This window comes from Silurus aristotelis (genome assembly GCF_946808225.1).
Source record: "Silurus aristotelis genome assembly, chromosome: 17".
In the NCBI taxonomy this organism is placed as follows: Eukaryota; Metazoa; Chordata; class Actinopteri; order Siluriformes; family Siluridae; genus Silurus; species Silurus aristotelis.
This window is the reverse complement of record NC_139590.1, coordinates 2,203,027-2,229,381: the sequence shown is the minus strand read 5'-3', so window position 1 is coordinate 2,229,381 and position 26,355 is coordinate 2,203,027. Positions and strand designations below refer to the sequence as shown.

Genomic DNA, 26,355 nt, shown 5'->3' with positions numbered 1-26,355 from the left:
GGTGGGAGTGCAGTACTTCACCCAGCCCCAACCAAGCAGGTGTCCTTGTATGGTTTGGACAGCTAGTTTCTGGTTACCTCTCTCCCAGAGATGCTGGGGCCTGTTGAGGCAGTCCTGGGAGATGAAGTTACCGGCAGAGACAGCGAGAGAGAGCGTGGGGGTAGAGAGTGTTACGACCAACTTAGACAGCGAGGAGATATCGGTGGGAAACTCTACCGTAGTCACTGCTGGTCGGGAAGGCCGGGTAGGGCGTTCAGAGATGCGATGGTCTGTATTACCGCAGTAGAGGCATGTCCATGCTGTTTGCGGGTGGTTCCTCTCACTCCTAGAGAGCCTCTGAGACCCCAACTGCATCGGTTCTGGTTCGGGAGCCGGCGTTGAGGCAGAGGTGGTCTCAACCTCTGTAGGACGGCAGGTGGCGAGGCGTTGGGACATCCCGATGGATCGTTGGATGAATGCCTCTAAACCCAGAGTGTCATCGTCGATCGCCATTACATATCTGACTTCTGGGTTTAAACCCAGACGATAGACACTCAAGAGTGCAACCTCAATACAGCCGCTAGTGGCCGCTAAGGTACGGAAATAAGGGCTGTAATCTGCTATGCTATCAGACCCCTAGCGTAGGCTGAGCAGCTGATTCACCATTGAGAGCACTCCTGTGGCAACGCTGAAAACCTCCGTAAAATGATTCGTGAATTGCGTGTAAGAGTTGATAGCCGGGCTCGCGCTTTGATGAAAAGAAGTAAGATGAGGAAAGCCACCTTAGCGTGATCAGATGGGAATTTATGAGATTGCATCTCTATGTAGAGTCTCACCTTGAGCAGGAAGCCATGACACCCGGCTGCGTCACCCGTAAACGAAGCCGGAAGGGCCATCGGGCTGCCGGAGGGAGGGGTGGCGGCTGTGCTAGCCGCGGCTGAACTCCTATTTTTTGGTTTTTGTTTTGAGGTCTGTTATTCTGTCATGCGTGGAGAAACGGAGGCGAAAGCCGTAGTAGATGGAGTGAGTTTTATTCAGAAAACATAGGATAGCGGAGAGTTGCTCGGGAAGCGAAATGGGAAGGAGATAATCTGTGGTACGCCGAACGGTGGCGAGGCCCACAAAGTCCGAAACGGATATCAAGTCGTGAAGGCGATATCCGTGGTGCGCCTGAGGAGAGGCGCGGTCCACGCGGTGAAAACAGAGTTTGAAAGTTCTCTAGGCACAACGTGCAATAAGGGACACCACATAGTGGGGCCGAGGTCCTTAAGTAGGCCTCGTGAATGAGGTTCAGGTGTGGATAGTTAGTATGTAGGAGAGGCGCTCCATACAGGCGGGGCGCCGAGACCAGGCGAAGCCGGTGGATAGTAGTTCAGCTAGATTTTTTTTATTTATTTTTTTTTATAATAGCTTATATAAATAGCATTTATTAACAAGGAAAGTGTTGATTAAAGTTGAAATGATTCCGCATACTCAGCTGCTGTTTTTCATTATTACATTTCTATGTCTTATGGATAAATCTAATGAACAGAAAAATGAGTCATTAATACAATCCTTTTGATTTTTGAAGTCCATAATCAGATCAGGCTGGTGAATGGTTCGAGTAACTGTTGTGGTCGAGTGGAGATCCTGCACAAAGCCCAGTGGGGAACAGTGTGTGATCATTACTGGGACTTAAAGGATGAAGAGGTGGTGTGTAGCCAGCTTGGATGTGGTAAAGCCGTCAGTGCTCCTCGTAATGCTCTCTTTGGTCAGGGAAGTGAACCAACCTGGCTGGATGATGTTCAGTGTAATGGAACTGAGAGCTACATAGATCAGTGCTCACACAGAGGATTTGGAGTAGAGAACTGTGGACATCATGAAGATGCTGGAGTCGTGTGCTCAAGTAAGTTTTGTTGTTAGTTTGTTTGCTTGTTTTTTTATTCCACTAATAACCTGTTTAAGCATGTATGCATACTAAATTAATATTTTAATGTATGATTAGACATGCAGGCTCCTACATTGACTCGGATCTCCCCAAACTCTGTGGTATCAGTTGGAGAAGTCCTTCAGTTCAGATGTTCCACACCCAGCCCAACATGCATATCTGTAGACTTCAGTTTATATAAAACTGGAACATCAATAAAGAAGCAAACTGCAGAGTCTACAACAACATTTATTCTGACTGTAGAAGCTTCACATCAGGGCGAGTACACCTGTGATTACACATACAGGGAAACATCCTCCACTTCATCCAGGAGCAGCTCCATTAACATTACTGTGGGTAAGTGCAGGCAGGATGTTTTACTGACCAGTATTAATCATCAATAATCATTAAATAATAAATAATCACTATCTAATTTTTGTTCTCTCCCAGAATTGCCACAAATCCTCTATAAATTTCATATAGTGTTACAGTAAATAGCTTTATTAACAGACTAACACAAAAACTGTCAGTCAGTGTTGGTTTAATAATTCAGCCTAAGCTTCAACTACTGATCAGTATTTTAGTGTTACTTTTACAGAAAGAATAAAACCCTCCATTTTATAAGAAAATAATCTACAGTAAGGTGTTGTGATCATAAACTCCTCTCCTCTTTACAACAATTGCATATGTCTATAAAATAGTAATACAAGATTTCCACCATATGATTCCCAGTGTAATTTATTACTATAGAAATGGAAAATTACAATGAGAATTAGAAACTATAATACTGTTTAATATTCTATTTCAGCAACTTTTGGCCTGTCAGAGTTCTGTAGTGTTTGAAATCTTACTGTACCTACTTTCATGCTTAAGTTGATGAAAAAGCAAATTGTTAAATTTTTCTTCAAATATAATAAGTGCTGATTTATGAACATCATTTACAAATCTTTATAGATGTCTACATTTCACCCGTAAACATTGTATTTGGTTATTCTGATGATCAGCTGATTATTTTGTAAATGTATAACGGTGCATGTAAAAACCCAATTCCAAAAATAGTTGGGACACTGTCAAAATGTAAATGAAAACACAATGCCATGTTTTGCACATCTCATAAACCCATATTCTATTTACAATAATACAAAAATATATTTTTTACTGAGAATAAATAACACTTTATTGCATTCTGATTTTATTTACATTTTACAAATTGTCCCAACTTTTTAAAATTGGGATTGTACATGTTTTAATAATTTATATTGTTATACACAATTATTTCAATTAAATCTAGTTAAAATGTTATTGTTTTCTGCAATCATTGATTGCAATTATTTGGTTAAGAAAACTAAAAATCAAAAAAATAAATAAAACCTGAACACTTTGATATTCAACTGTTCAGCTGAGACTCTGTAGTTCAGATAGAAAATGTATTTTTTTTAAATAAGATTTCTATGGCTTATGGATACATCTGATGAACTGAAAAATCTGGCATTGATACAATCCTTTTGATTTTTATATAATAAATCAGTCCATAATAAGATCCGGCTGGTGAATGGTTCGAGTAACTGCTGTGGTCGAGTGGAGATCCAGCACAAAACCCAGTGGGGAACAGTGTGTGATCATTACTGGGACTTAAAGGATGCAGAGGTGGTGTGTAGGCAGCTTGGATGTGGTAAAGCCGTCACTGCTCCTCGTAATGCTTGCTTTGGTCAGGGACGTGAACCAACCTGGCTGGATGATGTTCAGTGTAATGGAACTGAGAGCTACTTAGATCAGTGCTCACACAGAGGATTTAGAGTAGAGAACTGTGGACACGGTGAAGATGCTGGAGTCGTGTGCTCAAGTAAGATATTGTTCTTTTTCTTTTTGCAAAAAAGAAATTCGTGCTTAAATACATTTACTAACATTTTAAAAATATTTCTTTACTATAAGACATACAGACTCCTACACTGACTCAGATTTCACCAAACTCTGTGGTCAAACCTGAAGAAGTCCTTCAGTTCAGATGTTCCACACCCAGCCCAACATGCATCTCTGTAGACTTTAGTTTATATAAAAGTGGGACATCAATAAAGAAGCAAACTGCAGAGTCTACAGCAACATTTACTCTGACTGTAGAAGCCTCACATCAGGGCGAGTACACCTGTGATTACACATACAGGGAAAGTAACTCCACTTCATCCAGGAGCAGCTCCATTAACATTACTGTGGGTAAGTGCAGGCAGGTTGTTATACTGACAAGTGTTTTGTGATTATTTCCTTTTATATGCTGTCCAAATAATTTTTGGAAATTTTTTTTAAAAGTCAGAGATAAACCCTCTTACACTAAACACTTCCACATTCTATTCTCAAGTCATTGCCACGTGTATCTCTTTGTGTTGTTTTTACCTCATCCTGTCATTATACAGTGAGGAAAATAAGTATTTGAACACCCTGCTATTTTGCAAGTTCTCCCACTTAGAAATCATGGAGGGGTCTGAAATTGTCATCGTAGGTGCATGTTCACTGTGAGAGACATAATCTAAAAAAAAAAATCCAGAAATCACAATATATGATTTTTTAACCATTTATTTGTATGATACAGCTGCAAATAAGTATTTGAACACCTGTCTATCAGCTTGAATTCTGACCCTGAAAGACCTGTTAGTCTGCCTTTAAAATGTCCACCTCCATTACATTTATTATCCCAAATTAGATGCACCTGTTTGAGGTCGTTAGCTGCATAAAGACACCTGTCCACCTCATACAATCGGTAAGAATCCAACTACTAACATGGCCAAGACCAAAGAGCTGTCCAAAGACACTAGAGACAAAATTGTACACCTCCTCAAAGCTGGAAAGGGCTACGGGGAAATTGCCAAGCAGCTTGGTGAAAAAAGGTCCACTGTTGGAGCAATCATTAGAAAATGGAAGAAGCTAAACATGACTGTCAATCTCCCTCGGACTGGGGCTCCATGCAAGATCTCACCTCGTGGGGTCTCAATGATCCTAAGGAAGGTGAGAAATCAGCCCAGAACTACAAGGGAGGAGCTGGTCAATGACCTGAAAAGAGCTGGGACCACCGTTTCCAAGGTTACTGTTGGTAATACACTGAGACGTCATGGTTTGAAATCATGCATGGCACGGAAGGTTCCCCTGCTTAAACCAGCACATGTCCAGGCACATCTTAAGTTTGCCAATGACCATTTGGATGATCCAGAGGAGTCATGGGAGAAAGTCATGTGGTCAGATGAGACCAAAATAGAACTTTTGGGTCATAATTCCACTAAACGTGTTTGGAGGAAGAAGAATGATGAGTACCATCCCAAGAACACCATCCCTACTGTGAAGCATGGAGGTGGTAGCATCATGCTTTGGGGGTGTTTTTCTGCACATGGGACAGGGCGACTGCACTGTATTAAGGAGAGGATGACCGGGGCCATGTATTGCGAGATTTTAGGGAAAAACCTTTTTCCCTCAGTTAGAGCATTGAAGATGGGTCGAGGCTGGGTCTTCCAACATGACAATGACCCGAAGCACACAGCCAGGATAACCAAGGAGTGGCTCTGTAAGAAGCATATCAAGGTTCTGGCGTGGCCTAGCCAGTCTCCAGACCTAAACCCAATAGAGAATCTTTGGAGGGAGCTCAAACTCTGTGTTTCTCAGTGACAGGCCATAAACCTGACTGATCTAGAGAAGATCTGTGTGGAGGAGTGGGCCAAAATCCCTCCTGCAGTGTGTGCAAACCTGGTGAAAAACTACAGGAAACGTTTCACCTCTGTAATTGCAAACAAAGGCTACTGTACCAAATATTAACATTGACTTTCTCAGGTGTTCAAATACTTATTTGCAGCTGTATCATACAAATAAATAGTTAAAAAATCATACATTGTGATTTCTGGATTTTTTTTTTTTAGATTATGTCTCTCACAGTGGACATGCACCTACGATGACAATTTCAGACCCCTCCATGATTTCTAAGTGGGAGAACTTGCAAAATAGCAGGGTGTTCAAATACTCATTTTCCTCACTGTAAATAGTATTTTGTTTCCGTCATAGCTCTCTGTAGTAATGTGTAGAGTTTACTGTACTTTACACCACTATTTTTGTTCATTGTTTAATGTTTTGCAATTTCCTGGTGTTTGATCTCATTTTGTTTCTCCTTTCTTGTTCTTGTTTTTCTGTTATATTGTTTGCCAACCACCTGACCTTAAATTGTTTCACATTTAGAATTTGAAGAAACATACCTAACCTGCACTTGCATTTGTTTCTGCTTTTGTGCCTGTGCACTTCATGACATTAAAAGTATTACTTGAATGACTTTATTAACAAACTAACACACAAACTAGATAAACGTAATTGTCAGCCTACACAACTTGCTCTTATGGGTTCACAACATGCACTTCCGTGTCTGCATTTGTCTTGGTCATAGCCTTTCCGTGGAATCCCACAGAATAAAATTTATTATTAGGGAATAAAATCTACTGGCTGTCCAACTTTGACATTGGCTGTCATTAGTTGGAGGGGGTGGAACAACCCTTTGTGGCCTGGAAGGACCAAGCCTTAGAAGCTGCCACACTCCAAGCCGAGTGCGCTCTGACCCCGAAGGGAGTGGGGCGACCAGAGGACTCATAGGAGGATGCAACTTTATCGACAATCAACCTGCCAGGTAGTCTCTTAAGGGTATCAGCCTATATAGACTAACCTCTGGTACGCCTAGAGCCGGGGCTACGCCCTGGTGTAGCTCGAGGAGTGTTAAAGGAGGCCACGAGTTCTCCAGGTCTGCTACGATGCCGGGTAAAAATTGGGGAGAGTGCTTGCTGGACCTGGCTGTGCCCTGAAGCACTGAACATGGCAGGGTTGATGCACCAGGTCTCTTATTGAAAATGACTGATCAGTCATCTCCTGGGGCTTTGGCCCAGAGCATTGCACACAATCCCTCACAGCGGGAGCGCAAGTAGCGACGCTCTGTTTCTGTACCTCCCAATGACGGGAGGTGCTGGGTGGTACTTGGGGCTGCGCCTGCTGAGCAGCCCCATGAGAGCAATGTGAGAGGAACCTCTGAAACGCCACCACCTGTTTTTCCTCGAAGAGTGCCCACTGAGAGCGGAGTGTTCGCATTGACATGCGAGCACAATGTGCACAGTCAGCTCCCTCAAAAACTGACTTAGAATGCTCCACTGTGTCACGTAACTACAAAGTTTAGACACTCTAAATTTCTAGTGTCAAACAATCTTAACATACACCTTTACCTTTTCACGGCTACAAAGTACACTATAGACTCTTATCTATAATTTTATCAAATAAATAAATATCAACAATATACAGTATAATTGTTAGATTGATAAAATGTGTGTGCCTTACACAGCCCTTAGCAGCTTCTTCATCAGTTCCGATTTAACGAAAGTGGCTTTTCTGTTCGTTATTTTCTAGTAAACCTGCTGCAGCCCAATATGTCCTTCAGTGCTGCCGGTGGTTTATTCCATTGAGGGTCTGATAGACCAGATGTGACAAGGGGCTACAGCTTCTCCTTAATCTGCTCCACTAAACCTCACTATCCAGGAGTTTCCTTTCACTTGAAGTTCAGTGGATCCAACATCACCAGAACTCAATCAGCTGTTAACCACTCAGCCGTCTTCCTGTTTCCTGAGGCAGATTTTGTCCATCATGGAAACTACAGCTGTACCTATGAGATTAATGTGTTTTCACGTACATTTACCTCCACTGCCAATGAGGTCCTGGTCATCACTGTGAAAGGTAGAGTAGAAGTAATTGGGTCTGTTATTTTCTGTTCTGCAGTTATATTTTTTAAAATCTTGATGATGATGATGATGATGATGATGATGATGATTTTGCTCTCAGCATCTCTAGCTCCCTACATTGGTGTTGGAGTGACAGCAGGACTGCTTCTCTTCCTAGTTCCACTCATCATTTACTTTGTAAAAAGGCAACAAACAGGAGATGATCAGCTGAATAAGACAAATGATATGCAGTGTGAGTTTCACAATAATATACCAGTAATACAATAGTCTTAATCTTGTTTTGCAGACTTTACACTAATTACTATAAACGGATTAAATTTTTATGTTTTTTTTATGATGAATGAAAAATGTGTCTAATTGCCAAGGCATAAAAGTGCACAAAAACATGTAGGATGTAATCACTGATTATTTTCCTTTAACAACATTTAGGACAGACCATTTCTTACATTAGTTTTATTGAAATCAATTATATAGAAAATTAACCTCTAAACCTCTGTACATTTTAAGCAAATCAAGTTGGAGGTGCCAACAACACATGAGAGTCCTTAAGGAAAGCTTGAGACAGATGACAATGAAGACGTTTATCAAAATGCAGAAACCATTTTCCAGCAGGAGGAGGATTCCAAAGACTCGGATGATGATTACATTATTGTTGATCCCGATAAACAAAGAAGTGATGTGGATACAGACATTTATGCCAATTTTGTAGGTTAGAGTGCAGTATCCACAGTCCAGTAACAAGTTATGATTAAATTAGATCATTACTATCCATAGTTAAGATATTATCATTGTGAATGATTTAAATGACATATGAATCAGTTTATTCTTTACTCAGGATTCATGTATTTATGTAAAACATTTGGTTTTATTTTCTTAATGCTTTTCTACACATATATCTTATTAGCACATAATGCTTTTCTACACATATATCTTATTATTATTTACCATAGCATCTACTGGTTAGAATGCTAACACTTATATACTTAGCACAAAATTGGCTTTCTCCTCATTCTCGTATTATTCTTTTTACATCTAAGATAAAAAAAAAATGCACAAGGCAATTTGTTTGCTGATATTTGCAATATAGCTTCAATTATAGCATTGATATACATGGAAACTATATAAACATTGATTTATTTTAGAAGTAGCTTTGTAATGTAGAATTATTAACTTGCTTCTATAATTAAGGCTCTTGTCATTAATTCAGTGATTCTGAATAACTCAAAATGTAGACACAATGTCAGAGATTGCCCCCTGTGGCAAACGTTTGTGTTGTCATTAGTCTCTGTAGCAGCAATACAGCTTCGAACAAAGGAGGCAGAGATTTTTTTGACGGGTGCCTTCAATTTATTTTACTCAGGTACAATAAAACTTCATCACTGAAGAACTCATTGTCTCAATTCTTTGTTGCAAATTCATTCTATAAATCACAACTATTGATTGACTTCATAGCACCATACCAATAAGATCACAGCACCATGGCACCAAAAAACTACAAAGAAAACAAATAAAGAAAAAAACATAAGGAAAGAAAAAGAAACAACCAACATTTATAATAACAAACACCGACCGGAATAACTAAACATTTATCATTCAAATTAATCAACAATATTGTACCAATGAAACAAAAAATACCTTACTCTACTTGTCGAATGGATACTAAAGCTGAAAGCTGTGTAGGGGTGCCCACCCAATGGCCCAATGACAGAATTCACTGGTGTGGGTCAAGGTATGCTGCGTGTTAGTCTTTCTCGTGCTGCTGTAAAAGATTACTAAAATGGATATCAGTTTGTTTCATAAATGTAATTTTTTTATCTCTAATCTGACTCCAATTTATAATAAAGATTTAACTTGAAAATCTTTAATTCAATCTGAGCACTTTATTGATTGTATTTCTTCTGTAATTTCAATAGATTATTCTAAGCTTTCTGTCTTTTCAATTAATCATTCATTATGGACCTGGAGACGCATACAGCCTTGGTTAGAGTATATAACGGTAAACTAATATTCTTTAAGTAGGCCGCTCAATGCTTGCTCATTCATAAAGAACAACTGATTTAGTTAATTAGTCATAACTTGCTAAGTCAGTGAGAGCCATGACACATGCTCACGGACAAACTCGCCAGTCTGTATCTGGCAGAAGCCGGAGTACAAATAGGTGCAGTTTTTAATATTGAGGATGCAGAAAGAACATAAACACCAGCGGTAGTGAAGAGTTTGTGAGGGAGATAGCCGTGGTGCGCTCTGGGAGCGCGGTCCACAATGTCCCGAGCAAATGAAGAGAAGTGTGTGGAATAATCCTAGAATATGCTTCGGCAGAAGCAGGATTAGAGAGTGAATCCCATCGTAGATGGAGCATACGAAAAACATGAACGGACGATGAGTGAAGGTGAGTGAGGGGTTTATATACAGTCCCTGACAAAAGTCTTGTCGCTTCTGTACAAATTGACCTGAAGTGCCCCTGAAATATATTTCTAATCAAGATTTTTTTACAAGTAATGGCTCATTTTAATCCCAACAGCTTTTGTAATAATGTGCAAAATAAAACTGTCAAAAAGTATTTTAATATTCACAGCTTGGTAAACCCCAGTGAGTCAATTTTTGCAAAGACATAAGTGTTGTCGCCTTGTCATATGAGCTTCACCTGTGACAAAAAATGGATCAATTCGGTCTCAGGTGTGTATAAATAGAACCCCAGTATACTAGACCTTCACATCAACTGCAACTAGACCTCTGCAAACATGCCTAAGATTCACCCTGAGACTAAAGTTTTGATTATCAAGAGGCTGAAGACCAGATCCACTGCTGATGTGGCAGACACTTTCAATGTGTCTCAGTGTCAAGTACAGAGGATAAAAAAAAAGATTTTAAGAGACTGGAGACGTTTTTGACAAACCCGGGTCAGGCAGACACTGCAAGACAACTGTTTGAGAGGACCGTTTGTTGGCTCGAAAATCCAAGGGCAGCCCATTTTCCACTGCAGCAGAGCTCCACGAGCCCTGGTCACCTAAAGTCCCTATGTCAACCAGAACAGTTTGTCAGATTCTGTCTCGAAATGGCCTCCATGGTCGAATCAGTTCCCAGAAGCCAGCACTAAACAAACGACTATTGAAAAACCGTGTGGCATTTGCCAAGGCCCACAGCCTGCTAAAAGGATGCAAGCTGGAAAAGTGGCAGAAGGTGGATATTTCAGATGAATCTTCTGTTGAATTACACCACAGTCGTCAGAAATTAGCATATGTGGGGTAGGATGAAAGAGGAAGCATGGAGGACGAAACCAAAGAATATTGATGAACTCTGGGAGGCATGAAAGACTGCTTTCATTGCTATACCTGATGACTTCATCAATAAATTGTATGAATCCTTGCCGAACAGCATGTATTTGCAGTAAATTTGTTCAATTTCTGTATAGGCGACAAAACTTTTGTCTTGCCAAAATTTGACCTTTCTGTCCTGATTAAATGATAAATCTTTTTTCAGTAAAACTAATTTATTTCAGTGCATTAAACATCATTTGGGAGGGTTTTAGCTTTTCATATGAGCCATTTCTAACACCAATTGATTAATTAAAACACAGAACAGAACACCTTTTCCACAAATTAACTAAGGCATTTAAAAAAAAAAAAACATTACTTTACAGAAAACACATTGATCAAAATTAGAGAACACTTTCAGATACATCCCAGTTATTGGTGTTAATCTGGCACCTGGTGGTAATTTCCTTGATTATCTGTCAACCCCTATTTAACTGGCAGCCTAACTTCCAGTTTCACTGACTCTGTTGTGTGGACAGAGGAGAACTGGTCCAAAGTTCACTTCAGTGATGAAAGCAAGTTTAATTTATTTGGGTCCGATGGGAAACATTATGTTTTGCGACAAACTGGAGAAAGACTGAACCCAAAGTGTGTAAAGAAGTCAGTGAAAAGTGGAGAAGGAAGTGTGATGGTTTGGGGCATGTTTTCTGCAGCAGGAGTTGGGCCTCTTATACAGCTACATAGCAGAGTGACTGCAAATGTTTATCAGAACCTTCTTCAACAACATATAGTTCCTTCCATGCGTTCATCACCCAATTAGCCCGCAGTTTTCATGCAGGACAACGCTCCATGTCACACAGCAAAACGGGTAAAGCAGTTAATTGAAACTGAAAACATTGAAATAATGATATGGCCTGCCCAGGGTCCTGATCTCAACCCACTAGAGAACCTCTGGAAAATCCTTGGTGACAAAGTTATGGCCAAGAAACCCACTACAGTCACTGAACTGTCGAGGAGACTGGAAGAAGAGTGGACCAAAATCACACCAGAGCAGTGTGAGAGACTAGTGCTGTCCTGTGGCCGCAGATGGGCTGAAATGACTGACTGTTGTTCATGTTCATTCATCTTCTCCCGCTTATCCGTATTTCGGGTCGCGGGGGCAGCAGTCTAAGCAGATTCCCTAGACACTCCTCCGTGTCCAGGGATCGGGTTGTCAAGACCCCCGCCTTCGACTGCTGCCCGATCCTCTCAGCACCGGTCCCTTACGGTCCTTCCTGCAGGGGGTGAGCCCACGGGAAGACTGACTGCTGTAACCTTCAGAAAATATTGTTGTAATCTTTTTCCATGCTACAGTCATTGTTGTTCTCTAATTTTGATCAGTGTGTTTTCTGCAAAATAATGTTTTTTTTTAAATGCCTTAGTTATTTTGTGGAAAAGGTGTTCTGGTAGCATAGTATAGACAGGACAAAAACTCCTTCAACTGTTGAGCAGTGAAAATGACATTATTTCAGAATTGTTCAATTGTTTATAAATTGTTCTCTAATTTTGATCGCCAGTGGATGTACGGGAATGAGTGTCAGGTTCGGATAAACAGTAGGATGGTGAGGAGCTCCGTGCGGGTGGGGCATGCATGGGAGATGAAGCAGGGTGCTCCCTGACACCACCCCCTCCCCCAGGGACGGCTCCGGATGTCCTGACCCTGCGCCGGGGCCTGCCTCTTGCCCGGGGCGCTGGTTGGCAACCTTGAAGGGCCCGATGAACCGGGGGCGCAGTTTGTGAAAGGGCAGTCCCAGCCTCAGGTCCTTCATGGACAGCCACACGAGGTCTCCCGGACGGAAGCGCAGGGACTCCAACCATCTCGCAACGGCGTGCCTGCGGGTGCTACAGAGGACTCCTTGCAGCTGTGTGCGCGCTGACTCCCAGACCCGATTGCTCTCCCGGAACCAGTGATCCACAGCGGGGACGTTGCACGGCTCGTCTGACCAAGGGAACAGGGGCGGTTGGAACCCCAGCACACACTGGAATGGAGTGAGACCTGTGGCGTCATGATGGATGGAGTTTTGGGCATACTCGGCCCATGGCAGAAAGCAGCACCACTCCACCTGGTCCCAACTGCAGTACGTACTTAGGTAACAACTCAGTTCTTGGATTTTCCGCTCCGCCTGGCCGTTGGATTGCGGGTGGTAGCCAGACGTCAGGTTGACAGACACCCCCAGTAATCGAAAGAATGCCCTCCAGACGTGGGATGTAAACTGGGGGCCTATTTATAGATAGTCGGAGACTATCTCCTCCGGGAGGCCGACGTTTCGAAAAACGTGCTGGAAGAGGGCCTCAGCCGTTTCGAGCGCGGTGGGCAGAGCCTTAAGGGGGATGAACCGACAGGCCTCAGAAAAGCGATCGTCTGCTTCCAAGACGCAGGTGTTGCCCTCCGACCGTGGAAGGTCTGTCACGAAGGCGATACCTAGGTTGGACCATTAGTGTTGAATTTGCCCACAGGAAGGTGGTGTGGGACCTTTGAGACGGCGCAGGTGGAACATCCCTGGACGTAGGGTGTGACCTCCTGGGACATCCTCGGCCACCAATATCAAGTCTGGACGAGCTGCAAAGTCCGTTTCTCACCCAGATGACCTGATCCGGGTCCCTCATGTATTGATTGGATGAGACCGCGTCGGCAGGCGGTGGGGACATAATTTCATCCCTCCGGGCACCCCTCCGGGGCGAGCTCTTGAAGAGTGGCCGTGCGAATCTCCTAGTCAACGTCCCAAACAATAGGGCCAAGAATGAGTGCGGGAGGTATGATAGGTTCTGGCTCACTGGGTTCCTCTAGCCCGAACACCTGGGAGAGAGCGTCAGCCTTTCCGTTCTGTGTACCGGCCCGGTACATGATGTGGAAACGAAACCGGGTAAAGAAGAGGACCCACCGAGCTTGCCTGGAGTTGAGTCTCCGTGCCTCCTGTAGATAATGGAGGTTCTTGTGGTCGGTGATCACTAAGAACGGATGTCCGGCTCCCTCCAGTCAGTGTCTCCATTCCTTCAGGGCCAGCTTGATGGACAAGAGCTCGCGATTGCCTATATCATAGTTCTGTTCGGCAGCTGACAGTTTATGGAAGAAGAAAGCGCATGGGTGGAGCTGAGGAGGGGACCTGGAACGCTGAGAGAGGGCGGCCCCCACGCCTGTTGAGGAAGCGTCTGCCTTAACCACGAATGGCTTCCGGTGGTCTGGATAGTGTAGTACAGATGTGTGACAGAAGTGTTTTCAGGACTTTGCACACATGTTCACGGTGCTCTTGTAAGTCCCAGGAGTAAATCAGGATGTTGTCGATATAGACCATGACAAACTTTTGGCCGGAACACCTCGTTCATAAAGCCCTGGAAGACTGCGGGAGAGATGGAGAGGCCATACGGCATGATCCGGTATTCGTAATGTCCTGAGGGTGTGGTAAAGGCGGTTTTCCACTCGTTCCCCTTTCGGATATGAACCAGGTTGTAGGCGCTTTGGAGATCCAACTTTAAAAACACCCTAGCCTCCTTTAGATCCTCCAAAGCGGCTGGTACAAGCGGGAGAGGTTAAGGGAGTGGTGCGATTTGAGAGTTCAGCTGCCTGTAGTCAATGCAGGGTCAGACGCCCCCAACCTTCTTCCCAACGATGCTGCAGGGGAGGAAAGTGAGTGATGAACCATAAAACCAACACCTGGTAAGGATCTTATAAGGGGCAACCCTTATGTCAGTAGGACAGAATTTCCCCAAACCTGAGATCTGTTCTAATGATATGGGTCTAAGATCATACTTCCAATCACACTGAGACCTTTAAAATGATAACAAACATGTGAAGGTAAAATGCATACATTCCTAAAATGTAATTATTACATTATGCAAGTATAGTAGCTTAAATTCTAGTAACTTCTAAGTCACCTTTCCATGACCCGGCCATCTCCCCAGAAGGGAAAGAGGGGGCTCAAAGATGGGTAAACGGGCAGCTGAACATATGGCTTTCTCTCCTCAGATTAAACAGATCCTCTCCTCAGATTAGAAGGTTTATTGTTTTGTTGCATGGTAATTCTCAGGGTCTGGCCTCATGAAGAGATCTGACCATCCTTACAGCGGAAATCTTTTTCCCATGCTGTACCTGTTATCTTGTGAACAAACATGGATTACTCTTGCTCTTTGTGGATTACGCTTGCTCTTCGTTTAATTTATATCCTATATGTTTATTACTCCTTTTAGTGGTGATATCAAGCAAACCAAGTAAAAGGGGAAGGTCATTACATCCCATCAAATCATGTTATGATAAACACGGAAAACGTCTTTAGGTTAAGTATGTAACCCTAGTTCACTAAGGGAACAAGACACTGCGTTAAAATGCTTTAGGAACGTGGCTGCGTTGTCCATACTCTGAATAATGTGTGTAATCAGTCAAAATTGGAGGCAGGCTATCACCGGCAGGGTGAAATCACGACCAGGAAGTATAAAATGCACACAGAGTAAAGCCGGCATCAGCTTCTGTAACTAAGAAGGAAGAGCTGAAGGTCTGTGTGGCATAGAGACGCAGCATCTAGTTCCCTCAGGGAACTAGGGTTACATACGTAACCTAGGGACGTTCCCTTTCAGGAACTTGAGCTGACCAGTCCCCGACTAGTGTGAAAGAGCACAGCTAGGTTGAAGGACAGAAGTGCCAGGAGTGGTACAGAGGTCAAGGTTGTAAAACCTGACAAAGGTGAGCGGGTGGACCAGTCCTAAGCATCGGAAAGGTTTTGGACTGACACTCCAGAGGACCAAGCCTTAGAGGCTGCCACACTCTCGAATGGAGGGGGGAGACCAAAGGACCAGTAAGAGGATGCAATACTGTCAATAATCCATTTGCTGAGGGTCTGCTTATGAGCAGGAAGGCCTCTCAATTGCCTCATGAAGCTATACCATGGAAAGAGATTAGCAGTGAGTGCTGCAAGCAGCAAACTGAATGACACTTCAAGAATCAGGATAACCCTAGATTTCATCTCAACATTTTATTTGTTTGTAATATATTTATAGATTTTACACAATTTATTAGTGTGAAGTATACATGATGCAAGTATGCATATTTTAACTCAGGTGGTAACTGAGTTAAGGTGGTATTTTATATTTTAAATATTTTAACTCAGGTGGTAACTTTTTAACTGTGGTCTTCTGGGCTACAGCAGCAGAAGACCACACCAGTTGCCACTCCTGACAGCTAAGGACAGGAAACTGAGGCTACAATTGACACAGGCTCACGGAAATTGGACAATAGAAGATTGAAAAAACGTTGCCTGGTCTGATGAGTCTCAATTTCTTCTGCGACTTTCAGATGGTAGGGTCAGAATTTGGCGTCAACAACATGAAAGCATGGATCCATCCTGCCTTGTATCAACGGTTCAGGCTGGTGGTGGTGGTGTAATGGTGTGGGGGATATTTTCTTGGCACACTTTGGGCCCATTAGTACCAATTGAGCATCATGTCAACACCACAGCCTACCTGAGTATTGTTGCTGACCATGTCCATCCCTTTATGACCACAGTGTACCCATCTTCTGATGGCTACTTTCAGCAGGATAACGCACCATGTCATAAAGCGCGAATCATCTCGGACTGGTTTCTTGAACATGACAATGAGTTCACTGTACTCAAATTGCCTCCACAGTCACCAGATCTCAATCCAATAGAGCACCTTTGGGATGTGGTGGTACGGGAGATTCACATCATAGATGTGCAACTGTGTGATGCTATCATGTCAGTATGGACCAAATTCTCGAAGGATTAAGGCAGTACCTATTAAAGTGGCCGGTGAGCGTGTATATATGTGTGTGTGTATATATATATATATATATATATATATATATATATATATATATATATATATATATATATATGTGTGTGTGTGTGGGTAACTCGCTGTAGGAAGAGGCTGAAGACAGTTCACTAGACTCAGATGTTGTGCTCTCAATTGAGCTCTTTTATTAAGATTCTGTGTTAACCACTGAGCTACCACTACCAATCCTGATACAGAATTTCCTTCCTCACAAATCATTTAGAAATTGTTATAAGAGCAACTTAGGGGATAACAAACCTGCTTTATCCCATTTCACCATTGTTGATTATTTTCCTATAAAATTGAGTGTTTTTCTCTTTCCCTAATAGTAAAAGCAGATTACTGGACTAGTCTGTGTGTTAGTTTGTTAGTAAAGTTATTTATTTATATATATATATATATATATATATATATATATATATATATATATATATATATATATATATATATATATATATATATATATATATATATATACTCATAAGATGATGATGAGTGGTGTGTAGGCAGCTTGGATGTGGTAAAGCTCACTTTAGTCAGGGAAGTGAACCAACCTGGCTTATTATAGCTTATATATAACATACTTATTATTAAATCTACTTTCTAACTATAAGACTTGCAGGCTATATACATCTCCCCAAACTCTGTGGTATCGATTCAAGAAGTCCTTCAGTTCAGATGTTCCACACCCAGCCCAACATGCATCTCTGTAGACTTCAGTTTATATAAAACTGGGACATCAATAAAGAAGCAAACTGCAGAGTCTACAACAACATTTACTCTGACTGTAGAAGCTTCTACAGCAAGAAATTAGGGCAAATAAAGAGTCTAAAAACAGTTCAAAAATATCAGAGAGCTGGCAAACAGAGCAAAAACAAAATGCCCAAACAAAACCAAAGTCCAAACCGGGTACTAGGGGGCCAGAAACAAGACCAGGGACAGGAACAGGCAGGGTGGCAAGAATAATCTCAGGGACAAGTAAGACGGTGTCAAGCTTGGAGAGACGGAGGCAGAAGCCGTAGTAGGTAAAGCTGGTTTTATTAAACCGTGATGAAACCGGCGAGCCGTACGTGAGAGTGTGAGGAAAGCGGAACGGGTAGGTATATCCGAGGTCCACAATGTTCGAACCCAAATCTGAAGCGCTGAGGAGATATCCGTGGTGCCCCTGGAAAGAGGCGGGGTCCACACATTCTGAGTCAGATTCCAAAGCGTGAAAGTAATATACGTGGTGCGCCTGGAAAGAGGCGTGGTCCACACAAAGAGCAATAACATGGACATGGTGCAAATGAACAGCATCAAGGTTCCATAATAATCTACCAGTACTAAAGTGGTAACCTTGCATGCACATTTAATGGCCTGTTGACTTGATGAGGTCCATATACATTTTTTTTCAAAGGGGGCCTAGATTAAGTGGCACAATGCCTCACCAATGGAACCAACAGCTTCACAAATTTACTGCATATCAATGACACTGGGAACAATATGGAGGTTTATTTCAATAAATTAGTATATCATCAAAAAGTTCTTATTTATTTTAGTGTTCAAGTGTTCATTTATTTTATTTATATATTTAAATTTTGATTATTATGGCTTATAGCTAATGAAAACCCAAAATTCAGACCAATAAAAAAGGAGCGCTCCAACTGTTGCATTTTTTGTGTTAAGCCACTCCTGCACCAGAGACAACATCAGAAGCATCTTACCTGTGCTAAGGACAAAAAGGACTGAACTGTTGCTAATTGGCCGAAGTCCTCTTCTTAGATTAAAGTCAATTTTGCATTTCATTGAAATCAAGGTCCCAGAGTCTGGAGGAAAAGAGGAGAGAAACAGAATCCATGTTGCTTGAGGTCCAGTGTAAAGTTTGGACAGTCACTGGTGGTTTGGGGAGTCGCTCAGCTCAGCACAGCCATCTATAAGGAAGTTTTAGAGCACTTCATGCTTCTCTCTGCTGACCAGCTTTATTGAGATGCTAATTTCATTTTCAGCAGGACTTGGCATCTGCCCACATTGCCAAAAGCACTAATAGCTGGTTTAAGGACTATGGTATCCCTGTGCTTGATTGGCCAGCAATCGCCGCTAAACCCCATTGAGAATCCATGGGGAATCCATGAAGAGGTAGATGTGAGACACCAGACCCAACAAAGAGCTGAAGGCTGCTATCAGAGCAATCTGGGCTTCCAGAACACCTCAGCAGTGCCACAGACTGATTGCCTCCATGCCATATTGCTGCAGTAATTCATGCAAAGAGAGCCCCGACCAAGTATTGAGTGCTGGACATGTTCATGCATTTTAATAGTCCAACATTTCTGTTCTATTTCTGTGTTAAAAATCTTTGTTTTTTTAATGTTCTTAAGTTATATATAAATTTTCTGAGATACTGAATTTTGGGGTTTTATTAGATATAAGCCAAAATCATCAAAATCAAAAGAAGAAAACACTTAAAATATGTCAGTCTGTGTGTAACAAATCTATAGTAGTTCCACTTTTTAAATTGTATTACTGAAATAAATCAACTTCTTGGTGATATTCTTATTTATAGAGATACACCTGTATATAATGAGATATATAATGATATATATTTTATTCACTGCCTCTGAGCTCCTGATCATCACTGTGAAAAACAGAGTTAAATAAAATATTACTTTCACATTCTGTTCTGCATTTTTATGGTTATCATTTGTTCTGTGAAGACACGGAAAAGATGACATCAGATGGATAAGAAGTTCGATACACAATGTGAGGTAAAAAGTTATACTTTGTTAAACGAAGACTGAATATCTTGTTTTGTTTTATAACACTACACTGTTGCATTCTAAAGTCTGATTTCTTTTCTTTAACTGATCGTAGTGAAGCTGCTCCACATAACTTTCTTATTTTTCCTTAACACACTTCAGTTTATAAAAAGAGAGAAAGGGTGGTTATAGAACCTGCTTGGCTGTTGATTAGCATCCTGTAACCGCATGACAGAGACGGAATTATTTATCTTTGTGTTATCTGAGTTAAAATATATCATGAAATACTAAACCTGTGAATTTTGACTCGATCAGGTTGGAAATGAGGCCAAGAAGAGACTGAGACAGATCACAGTGAAGCTGATTAAAAGATCCAGAAAACATTTTCCCACAGAAGAATAATTTAAAATGCAACGCGAATAATATCCACGTACATAACTGTTGTTATAAAAATTGCATGTAAAAAAACTGTCTAAAATGTTCGATACAAATTTCTCTCTGATATTTTACCTTTAAATATTATGCTCTGTTTAAATATACATACATAATAAAAATAAGTTTACACTCCTTTGTTACAAATGCATGTTTTAGTGATTTAAAGACTTTACAGCGTATAAGCAAAAATGTTAAATAAAAATTGTAGTTGCGAGCGATGTATTGGTCAGCGAACAAAAAGATCACAGGATGTGCCCATTACTAAACAATAAAAAATGATTTTATATGTGTATTTAAATATGAGGTAACACTGTATAATTATTATTGGCAAGACACTAGAGGGCAGTGTGTTATGCTGTTGTATGTGTGTAGTTCACCTCAAGTCAAGTCAAGAAGCTTTTATTGTCATTTCAACCATATATAGCTGATGCAGTACACAGTGAAATGAAACAACGTTCCTTCTGAACCCAGGTGCTACATAAAACAACATAAAACAAACAGTACAGAACAGAAAAACACAGGGCCAGAACTAAGATCCTCGCCACATAAAGTGCATGTGTGCAGCTGGTGCAAACAGTGCAAAAGACAACACAGGACAGTGCAAGACAATACACAATACACAAAATATAAAAATAAAAATAGATTTTATGTGATTGTTATGTGTGGATATTGTTTTTCCAACCTATGAATACAGAACATTTTACTACTCCACTCTGGCTTACAGAGGGGGCCACTACACCAAATGTAGATCAGCGATTTCTGTTTGGTTTCCTTGATATCTTGCTAATAAAACCACAGTCTTCAAAGACCTTACAAAGCTATAGGGGGCTCTCATTACTGAAACAGAATCAAGAAAGTAGGGGCTACAAAATTGTTTCAAAAGATTAGGTGTGCTGTGGAACACACACACACACACACACACACACACACACACACACACACACACACAAAAAGCCATTATTAACATGTGGAGACAACGGGACACCACAGTGACATTCTGAAGAACAGGACATTTCAGCAAGATTGATGAAAGGACAAGACATTATTTTTTTTTTTCTTCAGAAAGGCTATCAAGAGAAACTATTCAACATTAATGAAGCTGTTATTTTTGGCAATCAACTCTGCACCCTTAAAGTAGGTACTTAAGGTACAGGTAAAAATGCTCTCATTTTCCACACATTTGCAGCAGATAGATAGAAATACAGTAGATATAGATGCAATGCACAAAAGCAGAAAAGCCACACAGGTGATTGCCGCCAACATCTTAGATAGTCCAAGTGAAGAACCTATGCAACTAAAGAGATAAATCTAAACAATCTTGGAACACTAAAGATGTAAAATAGACTATGCCAGTATTGCAGAAGTTCTCAACATCAGTTAGCGCAGTGCCCTCTTCAGTAAACACACCATGGTAAGTCCAGTTAGTTTTCTTTGGTGAAGTGGTGAAGCATGGAAAAACTATTAAAGGAAAAGGCTTTTCTACACTTACCCTAATTTAGTTTTACCAGTTTAGAAGTGCACTCATGAAAAATGTATTCACATTTAGTGCTGATTGTCTTTGGCACGGCATTAAACAAACCCTTGTAGAGAATTTCCAGGAGCCTTTAGAAACACTGAAACACTCCCTGATAAAATTCTTGGGTTCAGTCAGGATCTACAAGTCATAGTCTAATTTATTGCTGCTAATCCCCTTCAGGAACTCGAGCTGCATCAACAACGCTTTGGGAACGCGTGACCTTATTCTGAACCCACCTGTGTAATCTGTCCAAAGGAAGGGCATGACTTCACCAGTGGGGTGAAATAGCTAGCATCTGTTGTTCAGGAAGCCCTCTGTGTGTGTCTGTTCTCCTTTCAAGGTAAGTAGGTAAAAAATAAAAAAGATGGATAACAGCAAGCGATCCTTTAGGCTGTGTGTTAATAATGATTATTCGGCCTGCCTCTTCAGTTCCAATGTTACCTTCCACTGTAATGCAGTGGGACTGAAGAGTTGAGGATATAGGGCGATTACCCGTGTCCAAGAGGTACTTGCAAGCTCTCTCTGCCAGCAATGCATCATCCATACCAGGCTGTCCTGCTTAAGGAGCTAGAAGAGGGAAAAGAAATTAAGAGCGACAACATCCTGGAACTGAGTCGTGCCACAGACCTGTCTCTTCAGGCCACCAAGGAGATCGCTGGGGCTATTGGCCCAGTCTATGGCAGCCCTGGTGGCTGTGAAGAGGCACTTCTGGTTGACCCTCTCTGATCTCAATGACAGAGACAGGGATTTTCTCCTGGATGCCCCTGTAGTGCCAACTGGCCTGTTTGGTGACGCTGTCAATGCTGTCGTTGACAGATTCCAGGATGCTAAAAGGCAGTTCTGCCCGGAGGCCTCTAGATCAGCTTTGGGGGACCAATCTAGCCGGCGGGCTAGGCAGGCAGGCATGCAGGCTCTTTATTCATCCCAGTGGGAATTTTACTTACTGAATATTATACTTTGTGCAAAAGAGAGAACTGGATACAGGTGAGTACTTGTAAATAAACATAAAATGTAACACAGACGCTTGTGCAAAACAACAATAGCAGCAGTCAAATGGATGTGCAAAAAACAGCATGTACAAAGTTATGTATTAATAACGGTATGTTCCCAAGGTGCCCTCTGTTGCCCCATGGCCAGTCATGCTCCAGGCGTTCTATCCTCCTACCTTTTGGGACCCTGAATAGGAGAAGCTTAATTGTGTGTGTCCAGTTTGAGCACTGGACACATTCATCCACAGAACTGCCCTGTAAAGGAAGTTGGACCAGCTGTTCATCTGCTACAGTCCGTATAAGTGGGGTCTTCCTGCAGACAAGCAGACCCTCCATACATGAAATTGTATGAATTTATTCCCAACAGTTTATTCTCTTTATATCGTAGAATTTCTCCTGGCTGCACTGCTTCCGGTATGTGCATGTGAAGGTTTTTGCTCCAATCAAATTTCAGCCTCTATGTGCTGCCATATCAATCTAATCTGCCCAGGACCTTCAGACTTGTATCTTATGTATCTATGTATCTTAGTCTATATTAGCAAGGAGTCTGTTTCTTTAACCAATCAATCAGATTTCCAATTTGCCTCACAGGGCAGCTAGCTGGCCCAGAATAGCGTCAGCATTTCGGTCCTCTGATTGGTTGGTCAGAGGGAATCTACTAGCAAAAGGTGGATCTACCAAATATTATATTTATGCTGGGGGTGGAAACATTACGTAAGTATTTTAGATTTTTTTTTTTTCATGTTTCCCAACAAAACTCTAACATCACTGCAATAATTGTTGTTGAGTTTCAGTTTTTTTTATATTAAATATCACACTGAATTAAATTTCAGGGTACTATTATTTATTTAGTCATATAGAAGAATTGGTCAGGAGTCAGCACTTTATCATATGCTGTGACGTTTTACATTCAACACATTTTAACTTAATTTAAAACCTGTTGAAGAATGTAGATCGACATGAACCTCACCAGATGATCTTCTTAGGGCTGACATCTTTGATTTTTGTTTCTTTCTCCACCAGTCTGACAGGAAGTCAAATGAAGAAGTGGAAATTTTCACACTCTGTTAAGTTTGAGTACAGTGTCACTAACAAGTGGTGCCTGTTATGAGCAAAGACTAGCAAAAAGAAAAAGAAACTCCGCCTTTCAGATACACATGAACAAAATCATCATGACCTCATGAGCTTTACCATGAAAAAACAGCTGCATTTAGCACTCACTTAGCACAGAACTGAAGGACGCCTCAAGGACCAGGATGCTGAGACTTCACTTCGTTTTATTGCTCGGTAAATACAAGATTTGTATCAATACATTTGGCTTGTTTGTGATATAATTCTTTAATTTTCACTTTTTATATCTTTGGAATATACTTTTAGTAAAGGTGAGACCATTCAGGGTTATTCTTCTTCAAAAACAATACAATCAATTTTGGGAAATGATGATGCAATATCTTTGAAATAGGAATAGAGACAAGCTTTTTATAAGCCAATTCTAAATTCTGGAACTGAGATAAAGATTTAAATTAAAATTGAGAAGAAAGTTTAATAACAATAATGGCATTTCATTTGCTTTTATTTTGAATGTATTTTTATTATAATGTAAAATTTTGAAACATTAAATATAATGGAAAAATTGCATTAAATGCTTGATCTAATTATTTTTTTAATATCTGTTAGTAATAAAGCTAAAGATAAAGATACATAAATAAAGATACAGTATTGCTGCATTTTTCACATTTTTAAAAAGTTAATGCATTTATAAATGACACTTTGATCTGTATGATAATAATCGTACTTTGTGCGAGACGTCTTATGTGTCTAATTTTATATGTGTGATGTGTCCAGACTGTTTCACTTCTTGTTTGAGGAATTGATGACTTTAGTAAAAATGTTGTGGAAAATGTTGTGGAAAAAGAAACTGTTGTGCTCATATATATATATATATATATATATATATATATATATATATATATATATATATATATATATATATATATATATATATATATATATATGCTGACTTGTTTTAATGATTGGTGGCAATATTTATTTTTGGAGGGTCTGAATCAATTATATGCACAAACACTGGTTTATGCATAACAATAGGCACATTTTTGAACAGCCTTAATATAAATGCTACAGTTTATATTTACATTCATTTATTTACATAGTTTAGCAGAAGCATGGAGTTTTGGTCAGAGGAATCTCAATCATGCATGTGTTTTATTTGTGTAAATGGAAGTACATTACAAATTTTCACTGGTTTACATTCTCTTTATTTTCTCTCCATAGTCTCTATTCTTAGAGCTTCAGTGCCAGCTGGTAAGTGTACTTTATTTATTTATTTATTTTATTTGTTATGCCAAGATGCTTCTCTTAAAAAGCAATGATTTGAACTTTTTCATTCATAAAAAAAAAAAAAAATTTACTCTCATTAAAAAACTAAAAACAAAGAGTTGACTTGAGTTCTAAACTAAATGATTGCTCTTGCATGGAGTGACCTCCTGGTTTTAGAGAGCACAAACACTGAGAACGAAAGTGTGAGTAAATGGACTTCCTTTCAGGAAACAGATAGTTTCTGCACCACACAATGCAGGAGGTCATGTTTTTACATTTTCTCTTATTATAAAAGAACTATTTACAATGTGCATCATCATAAAATGCATTAGAGTTCATCCAGGACCTCAGAACTCGTGCAAGACAGATCACAAAAGAGAACATCTTGATCTTGTGGTTGGAAGGTTCCTGAGTAGCATCTTTGGCTGAATCGACTAGTGACAGCTTATAGTCTTAGGCAGGAAATAAAAAACCACTGTAAGCAAAAGAAGACAGTCGTTCTTTTCTTTAGATCCTGTTCAATGCAATTTACGTTTCCCCTTTTTAAAGTTTAGAGTAAGGGGTGTAACGTTATTTTTGTGAAGGTTCCTGATAGAAAAAGACAACGAGACCAAGAAATAGCTTTGTGTTTACTTATACCTGTGTATAATAAACCCTCAATTATAAAAAGGTTGGATACTGTGTAAAATGTAAATAAAGTGAGAATTTAATGACCGGCAAATTCTATGAACTCAGATTTTATTTACAGTTGAACATAAAAAATTTATCAAATGTTTAAATTGGATAAATGCCATTTTATGAAAGAAATAGATCCATTTTTTTTGATGGTTGCAACATAAAAGAAAAGTCTAGATTAATGGTCTTGAAAAAAGTGTTTTTAAAATTAAACAGTTGGAGAAACATTTTGCAACTAATGAGGTTAATTAACAGCAGGTGAGATGAGTTATATATTTCTCATATAGAATTCCATTACTACACTACACTGCAATATTACACACACAATATATATATATATAATGTGTGTGTAATATTGCAGTGTAGTGTAGTAATGGAATTCACTATGATTCATTTACATAAACATACTATTTCCTGTTTGTTTTAGATGGCACTAAAATACGACTTGCTGCTGGTAATTACTCCTGCTCTGGTAGAGTGGAAATCTATTATAATAACAAGTGGGGAACAGTGTGTGATGATAGCTGGGATCTGAATGATGCACAAGTTGTGTGTAGACAGCTTGGATGTGGTAAAGCTGTCAGTGCTCATCAAAGTGCCCACTTTGGTCAGGGAAGTGGCACAATATGGCTGGATGATGTTCAGTGTTCTGGAAGTGAAAGTGACATCACAGAGTGCCGTCATGCTGGATTTGGGACACACAACTGTGGCCATAGTGAAGATGCTGGTGTTACTTGCTCAGGTACAGAAAACTCTTTATGACCCAACATCATGTAATTAGATTTACAGTATGTATATATATATATATATATATATATATATATATATATATATATATATATATATATATATATATAAATATAATATTGTTCTTTGTTTTGTTATTTATTTTAAAAAAATGTGTTTTTATATATATATATATATATATATATATATATATATATATATATATACAGTGAGGAAAATAA

At 40.2% G+C, this 26,355-nt stretch overlaps 1 protein-coding gene across 1 annotated transcript in view; it reads left to right on the top strand.

The window, feature by feature from the left end:
• Positions 1 to 26,355, top strand: part of LOC310739953 (scavenger receptor cysteine-rich domain-containing protein DMBT1-like) — a gene marked incomplete at its 5' end in the record, with an annotated part of 83,026 nt that overhangs the window by 39,278 nt on the left and 17,393 nt on the right. Inside the window, 4 exons of the mRNA XM_083566247.1 lie at positions 1,550 to 1,864; positions 1,964 to 2,242; positions 3,414 to 3,728; positions 3,818 to 4,096. Coding sequence (XP_083422373.1) covers positions 1,550 to 1,864; positions 1,964 to 2,242; positions 3,414 to 3,728; positions 3,818 to 4,096 — 1,188 coding nt within the window. The remainder of the gene's footprint in view (positions 1 to 1,549; positions 1,865 to 1,963; positions 2,243 to 3,413; positions 3,729 to 3,817; positions 4,097 to 26,355) is intronic.